The 8,664-nt window shown below is 44.5% G+C and overlaps 1 protein-coding gene across 1 annotated transcript; it reads left to right on the top strand.

The window, feature by feature from the left end:
* The first annotated feature begins 6,990 nt into the window (after positions 1-6,990).
* On the top strand, positions 6,991-8,119 carry ASCL4 (achaete-scute family bHLH transcription factor 4). The gene has a single exon (XM_010853457.1). It carries the CDS (start codon positions 7,602-7,604, stop codon positions 8,106-8,108), a length of 507 nt encoding a protein of 168 aa, XP_010851759.1. The 5' UTR covers positions 6,991-7,601; the 3' UTR covers positions 8,109-8,119.
* The last annotated feature ends 545 nt before the right edge of the window (positions 8,120-8,664 follow it).

Raw genomic sequence — 8,664 nt, 5'->3', positions numbered from 1 at the left:
ACTCTCGGCGCCCGCCGCTCCGCCCCTCCTGCGTGCGCCCCTCCCCGCTACGGCCCGCAAGCGGCGTCCGCGCGCTCACTTCTCCTCCCCTGGCCCATCCCCCCACTCCCGCGCTTGCGCGCGGCGAGGACCCTGGCCGGAGGGGGCGGGCCGTGAGAGGCTCGGCCTGGAGCGCCGCGTCTCAGTCCGGACCGGTGGAATCGATCGCCGAGCAATCGACCCCGTTGCTAAGCAACCAGGGCTGGCCTGAGCCCTGGGAGCCGATTCTGAGTCGCAAAAATCCCCCAGACTTCGGGTTTCGGTCTTCGTGGCATCCTTCAGTTAGAAAAGCGTGGGTTCACGCAAGCCTACAAGATTTGAAATAAGGGACTTAACCAGCTATGTTGGCGGTGTTGTCCAGGAGGAATTGGGATTGTATCCAAAATATTTGTCACCACAAGTTACACCTGAAGGTCTCTCAATTTCCCTGCTTGAAGTCATAAAGGGTGGTTTGGGGGATTTTTGTACAGATTACCTTTCCATTCGCTCTTTGCCATTCTTTCCCTACTGCAAGCCAAGCGCTTTGCTAAACCCTAGGGATACTGAGATGGCTTTAAAGGAAAATGGTCCCAAATTTGCAAGGATTGGATATTGTCTATAACACACTACCTGGTAGCCTCCTTTCACCAGCGGAATAAAAGAGACCCAGGAATTCCTCCTTTCATTCAGAATACACTTATTGAATTACATCTCAAACGTACATTTCAACAGCTTGCAATGTAGTGGGGACTGATGAGTTTTGAAAATTCAGTCTCATGTGAAAACAGAGGCATATACAGTTTTGTAGGAGAGCCTAGACAGGAGTCAACTAACAATATTTCCCTTCCTTCTCAGAAGGAGAAGTTGAGGGAACTAATTACTGAACATTTGGCAGGTCCCATTGGTTCTGCTCACTTGTTGAGAACAAATAGAAACCTAAATCAAGAAAGTCTTCATATCACAAGAGAGAGACACTTTTCCCTAAAATGTCACATCAAACCTGGGGCCTAGGGAATGATGATGTCTTATAAAAGCTAAATAATTTCATTCTGGCTTTCCATTCTGCCTATTCTTTTTGAATAATTATTTAATTTCGGAAGTGTATGTAAACATATACTGAAGCTGAAGCTCCAATACTTTGGCCAACTTTGGCCAGCTGACTCATTGGAAAAGACCCTGATGCTGGGAAAGATGGAAGGCAGAAGGAGAAGAGGGCAACAGAGGACGAGATGGTTGGATGGCATCACTGACTCGATGGACATGAGTTTGGGCAAACTCTGGGAGATGGTGAAGGACAGGGAAGACTGGCATGCTGCAGTCCACGGGGTAGTGAAGAGTCAGACATGATTTGGCAACTGAACAACAACAACAATGTAAGTATCAGACCAGACAAATATGAAAGCTAAAACTATGTTACTGACAGAAGGAGATACAGGAGAAAACCTTTACAATCTTGATAGGAACAAAAATCAGGAACCACTAAAAATTTGACAAATTCAACTTCGTTAAAATTAAAACTTTTGATCTTGAAAAGACACTGCTGACAAAATGATACATCAAGCCAGAGATAAGGAGAAAATATTTGCAAAACAAATATCCAGCAGTCATGTACGGATGTGAGACCTGGACCATAAAGAAGAAAAGAATTGAAGCTAACAAATTGTTGTGCTGGAGAAGACTCTTGAGAGGTCTTTGGACTACAAGGAGATCAAACCAGTCCATCCTAAAGGAAATCAACCCAGAATATTCATTGGAAGGACTGATGCTGAAGCTCCAATACTTTGGCCACCTGATGCAAAGAGCTGGTTCACCGGAAAAGATTCTGATGTTGGGAGAGATTGAGGACAGAAGGAGAAGCAGGTGACAGAAGGAGAACCAGGTGACAGAGGCCAAGATGGTTGGATGGCATCACCGACTCAATGGACATGAGTCTGAACAAACTTGTCCAGAAGATGGTGAAGGACAGGGAAGCCTGGCACACTGCAGTCCAGAATTGGAGGCGACTGAGTGACTAAACAACAAACCACCACAACAATGGAGCTTACATTATAGCAAAGAAAGATGGACAATAAACAAGTAATTAAATATAAAATATACCAGATAACAATAAATACCATAAAAATATGGCAAGGAATATAGCTAGAAAGTGCTCAGGGATAGCAGCAGGAACTTTAAATACAGTAGACAGGAAAATTGTCATTGAAAAGGTGACATTTGAACCAAAGGAAATGAGGGAGTGACCCATGTGCATGTTTGGAAGAATGTTTCACTCAGAGGGAACGTCAAGTACAAAGTCCCAGAGGCAAGAAAATCCCTGATAAGTGTGAGGAACTGCAAGGAGGCCAGTGACTAGCACTGGATGGTGCAGTATGGGAGCCACTAACCACATGTGGTTAATGAGCCCCTGAAGTGTCCCTAGTTACAACTGTATAATTTTAAATTGTGTCATTTTATCTCTAATGATTATGTTACTGGCCCCAGTTCTTCACTCCTCTTGTAACCAAGCCCTTTGCAAAGAGACTTCATAGTTCAATCATCCTAGGAAAAAGAGAAAAAGCTGTTTTCTGCTCCTTGATTCTGAGTTTGCATGTTAGACATATACTAGAATTCAGCCTAAATCTTTGCCCCTCAGGCTCAAGAATTAAATGTTGTTCATTGTCTTAAGCTACTGATTCTTAGGATGGTTTATTTGATGGCCATTCTGAGAGGCTGCCTGCCTTTTCTTGGATACCACTGATTTCCTGCTTTGAACTTTGGAAACCGTTACATGGGTATAAAAGAGTAAGCACTGGTGTTTGGAACATGCATGCAATGAACATGAACTTGAGCAACCTCCAGGAGATGTTGAGGGACAGGGAGGCCTGGGATGCTGCAGTCCATGAAGTTGCAAAGAGTGGGATGACTGGACAACTGAAGAACAATAACAAGTTCCAAGTATTCGGTTTAACTTTTCTAAGGGCTGCAGAATGGCTTGTTTTCAAAATGTAGTGGGTATGGGACTAGAACTGGGATAATTTTGTGTGCTGTATGGACTTAAAAAAGCAGAACATGCGTGTGGCTGAACTAATTCCATTCCTCAGATTTTAAGAAGCTACACGAATTTCAGTGGCTGATCACCTAGGCTAAAACTGCTGAAGGAGCCTGACTTTGCTCAGTCTTGGCAGTACACCACCTCTATTTGAGACTGAGTAGAATCAGAAATTGGGTGAGGGGGCGAGAATAATCTCCAATAATCTTGGAGAAGGAAATGGCAACCCACTCCAGCGTTCTTGCCTGGAGAATCCCAGGGACGGGGGAGTCTGACGGGCTGCCGTCTATGGGGTAGCAGAGTCGGACACGACTGAAGCGACTTGGCAGCAGACAGCGGCAGCAGGGAATAATCTGTGGAGTTTAACCAAAGAAATGTTGATGTTGATATTTTTGAATTTAAATCTATAAGGTAAGGTTATTTAAGCTTTAGGTTTTAATTTATCCTTTATTGTCGTTTAGTCATTGTGTCCAACCCTTTTTTGACCCCATGGACTATAGTCCACCAGGCACCTTTGTTCATGGGATTTCCCAGACAAGAATACTAGAGTGGGCTGCCATTCCTCCTCCAGGCAATATTCCCCACCCAGGGATCAAACCCACATCTCCTGCATCGGCAGGCAGATTCTTTACCACTGAGCCACCAGGGAAGCCTAAATCTTATTTATATGACGAGGTAATAAAATATGTTTCCCTGTTCCCCCTGTGGCAGCTGGTGCAAACTGCAGGTATGGTGCCAGAAAGATATGCATCCCTCTGTGCCATTGGTTTAGGAAACCAAAATCTACAATATGATATCAAATACTTCATAAAAAGAGCCCATCTAGGTCTCTTAACCCCACATGCTTAAAGCAGGTGATAAGGGACCCATCTGAGTTTTAGGGGTGGAAAGTTAGTTTCCTTGGCCTTAGAGATATCTTTAAATCTACGGAGCCTGACGTTTGGGGGAATCCTATTCCCCCTTTTACAAGCAGATCTAAATTGGACTACACAAACCTAGTCCTAAGCATTCTTGGCAGTTTTGCATATTTGTAACTTGATCTAGCCAGTCTTAAGAAAGACATTTTTAAAGTTGGAGAGAACATTTGTCTGGATCAAAACTGACTGAGGAGTGACTGGGGAGTGACTGGAAGTCAGAAGCTATTCTTTTGATTTCTTATGTAAAAAAGAAGGCAGCTCCTTCCCCAAACCAAGACACCCTACCCCCACCACATATACATACATCATGCGAGTAAAACAGTGCTTCTTTCTTTGGAAAAGCCACTTATTTCCAAAGCACTTGCACCTTCAAAAAGTGTAAGAAAGAGTGTCAGCATTCTTTGTCTACCATGTAGACCATGTAGTAATCATAATATTACTACACCCTATGAAAACACCACTATGGGATCAGGATCTGACTATTTTTGATTGTGGTAGTAGTTGTGGAAAGAGCTTCCCCGGTAACTCAGTGTAAGGGAACTGCCTGCAATGCAGGAGACAAGGGTTCAATCCCTGGGTTGGGAAGATGCCCTGGAGAAGGAAATGGCAACCCACTCTAGTATTCTTGCCCGGGAAATCCCATGAACAAATGTGCCTATCAGGCTACAGTCCATTGGGGTCACAAAAGTCTGACACTAAATAACAACAAATTATAGTGGGGAAAAAAATCCTGTAGATATTTATTCCTCAGAGAGAGAATTTTTAAGAAGCCAGAAAACCTGGCTCAAGTACTTTAAATTATGTTATAAATCTGTTGATTTGCATCAAACCAGACGGAGGAGCCTCGTAGCCTGCAGTCCATGGGGTCGAGAAGAGTCGGACATGACTGAGCAACTTCACTTTCACTTTTCACTTTGATGCATTGGAGAAGGAAATGGCAACCCACTCCAGTGTTCTTGCCTGGAGAATCCCAGGGACGGGGGATCCTGGTGGGCTGCCGTCTCTGGGGTCGAATGGAGTCGGACGCTACTGAAGCAATTTAGCAGCAGCAGCAGCAGCAGCAGCAGACTATCATTTGAGTTTTTTATATATTTTATCTTAGTATTTTAAGCTTCACTAGATCAGAGAAAAGCAAAAGTAATATTTGTTTTCTGTAATAATTTAAATAGTAGAAATATCCATAAAGTAAAATGAACCACCCTCCCATCCCCGATCCAATTTAGGCAGCCAATGACAAAAGTTTAGTATGTGTCTTTCTACCTTTTTCCTCTGTGCTCACACACATATAAAGACAAATGCATCATCCAGTTTGTTTTAAGTTCATGCTGTGTGTTAACTCTACCATTTGCTTTTTTTTCTCAATTAACACGTTATGGTGGACATCTCTGCAATTTCTTATGTATAGATCTAATCCATTATTTTTAATAGCATAATATCCTAACAGTATTAGCCCTTTCCCTATTGATGGACATCTAGCCTATTTCCATTTGTTTTCTTGTTTTAATCACTGTAAACAATGCTGCAATAAATATTATTATATGTAAATCCACACTGGTGCATTTATTTTAGCAGGATAAAACTGCAGGGATCTTGAGTCATAAGATATGTGATGTGTACTATTAATGTTAGCAGTTACTTTTCCCAAAGCTTGTAGAAATGTATGTTCTGCCACTTACCAAATCCTTGCCTGTCCTGGATGTTAGCAATCTTTTAATTTTTTGCCAATCTGAAGATGAAAAATGGTATCTGTAAGCATTTTCTCTTTTGTTCCCCTCCAATCTATTCTCTATTTGGCAGTGCTCTTTAAAACAAAAACAAAAAAAACTTTACCACGTCATCTCTCTGCTCAAAAGGCCTTATTTATTTCCCATCACTCTTAGAATAATGGCTAAGAGTCACGTTTTGACACAGCCAAAAAGCAACTTGTGGTCTAATTTCTGCCTCTCTGGTGAGCTTTTTGCTCAGTAGAGCTTTCCCAATGGGTCTCTACTCTCCTGAGAAATCAAGATGACATATTAGTTTGTTTGCTGGTATAAGTCTCAGAGGAAGCTACACCTTTTAAAATGTGACAACTTATGCCTGAAAGGAATAATTATTTCTATTTTATTTGCCTTGATGGAAGCACTTTTCCAATTGCTTCGGGCTGATCATTTAGAGTAAACAGGGACGCATAGGACTTGTCAAAAAAGCATGTTAGGGCGACACCTTGGCTCCTGAGGAACAGGCAGAGAGTCTGATTATAAATGTAGGGAGGTTTGCTTCTCTTGTTTTTAAGTTGGACTTTTAAAGTAGAAGCTGCCTTTAATGTGCTGGTTTGTAGAACAGGAAATCTGATTTTCAGTGTGATAACACATTCTTTGACATTAACCAGTACAGTTGGATTTTTAATGACACTTTCATCTTCAAAGCTCTTCACCAACACGGTGGTTTAATTATTCATTTTTAGTTATGTTTTAAAAAGACAGTCGTCAAAGCCATCATCTTTTCTCCTTGGAAATGAGGCTCTCCCCCTTTCAAATGTTGCTTTCTCACCCTCAAGGGTGAAAATAAATTGCATCTCTCTTTTAAACAAAAAGAATACAATAGAAATATACTCTTTACACTGTGGAGAGATGATGTCCTTATATCCTGGGTGGGATTAGAAGAGGTCTGGAAGCAGTGTTTAAGCTGTGTTTACAGTAAGCACTGAGAAATAACTTTGGCTAAAAGTGTTTGTTACTGCTCAGCCTTTTGATGTGCTCTTAAAAAGTAGCACAAATACATCACTGCCCAGTCTTCAACATAATAATAGGCAGACACATATATTTGTTGCTAAAGTGTATTTCTTTTCTGTTCCCTTCAAAAAATGTCTACTTGGGTTTTTAAAAGTTTTGGAGAAGAAAACGCTCAAACTTTTGGAGAAGAAAACCCTCAAACTTTCCCCGAGGTCCTCCCTGACTTGACACATTTTTTAACCACAAGGGAGCAGTCTTCCCTTTGATGAGGTCTCTCCAACTCTCCAGAAATGAAAGGGCAAGTGTAAGTTTGCAAACAGTCTAAAAGCTCCTTCCATTAGCCCTGGACGCCGGAAACCACAAAGGGCAGTCAAGTTTTGATTTTCAAGGAGAAAGCCTCTGGTAAACTTTCGCTCAGCCGCCAGTAGATCTGTTGGTTCCTGGGAGGAGCTCTTCTGAAACCTTGAAGATTCCTGTGCTCATGAAGACCCAGAGCGGTGGATTACAGTAATTGCAAAGCTTTTGGTGGCTTTGGAAGATTACTCAGTGTTTGGTGTGCATTCTCATTTCCAGGCCACGGGACCGAGGAGAGGAACCCCTTTTGTTATCTTTTGAAATAAGAAGATCAGAAGGGAAGAGAGGGTTTGAAGTGTGGATTAGGGGTTCCTAAATCTTTGCCTATCACCTCCTCCTGGATCATTATAAAAAGATCGAGGAGTGCAATGAACTTAGGGAAGGGAATCCTGCAACGTTTTCTTGAAGCTTGTTCTGAAACCTAGCTTCCGGACCCAGAAACTTCTCCAAAAGCTGACCAGCAGTATCAGGCAGTCTGAATGGACCAGGATATCCGCTTTGAAGATTTTCAGTCTCATCTTCTGCTGGGAGATTCATCTCTGGGGTGATTGGTTTTCTTTTTGGCGAATCATGGAGAAACGTCCACAGGACGGACTGCTGACCCTGCCGCATCACCTGAGCCAGGTGCCTCTGGGCGTGCCGAGGTCCCTGCCCCGCCTCCTCATGCGGGACTCCTTCAGAGTCTCCGTGAGTTGGGAGCGGGCGCTCGGCGGCGGCGGCGCCCCGAGGCGGCCCTACCTGCCCCTACGGCTGGACGGCGCCTTCGAGCCCGCCTTCCTCCGCAAGCGCAACGAGCGCGAGCGGCAGCGGGTGCGCTGCGTGAACGAGGGGTACGCGCGCCTCCGAGACCACCTGCCCCGAGAGGTGGCGGACAGGCGCCTCAGCAAAGTGGAGACTCTCCGCGCCGCCATCGGCTACATCAAGCAGCTCCAGGAGGTGCTGGAGCGCCACGCACCGGGACAGGAGGGTGCGGCCGGTGCCGGCTCCTCGCGCAGGGCCGAATGCAACAGCGATGGCGAGTCCAAGGCCTCATCGGCGCCTTCGCCCAGCAGCGAGCCCGAGGACGGGGCCAGCTAGCGAGCGCCCCCCCCGGCCAGCCCCCTCCCGCGGCTCTGCGCGCGTTTGGCGTCTGCTCTAAGGTTCCCTTCGGAGGTAGTTTGCATTTGCTATCTACCCCCCCACCCCACCCCACTCCCATCCTGCTCTCCAGAAATAAATCTTAGTAAATAGAAATGAGTGCTCTAGGGAGAAAAAGATTTTGACACTCTGTTTGTTTCCATCTACACTCCACCATCATCACCCCTTATTTGTTATGTGCCTGCAACTTAAAGATGCTAATGAAACTCTGCCGATATCAAATAAAAGCTGTACCACACTCAAGGGCTTCCCTGATGGATCAGCGGGTAAAGAATCAGCCTGCAATGCCGGAGATGCCAGTTTGATCCCTGGGTCAGGAAGATCCCCTGGAGGAGGAAAATGGCAACCCACTCCAGTATTCTTGCCTGAAAAATCCCATGGACAGAGGAGACTGAGCGACTATGCACGTACCAGACTCTGAACTGCTCAAAACGGAAATTTGCCACAGTCAGCAGGGGTGGGTAAATTAGGGATGTAAATACTGAAACAAATTCAA

Source organism: Bison bison, unplaced genomic scaffold (assembly GCF_000754665.1).
Source record: "Bison bison bison isolate TAMUID 2011002044 unplaced genomic scaffold, Bison_UMD1.0 scf7180017864327, whole genome shotgun sequence".
Classification (NCBI taxonomy): domain Eukaryota; kingdom Metazoa; phylum Chordata; class Mammalia; order Artiodactyla; family Bovidae; genus Bison; species Bison bison.
Note: the sequence above shows the minus strand (reverse complement) of the source record. Positions and strands in the feature narration are given on the sequence as shown.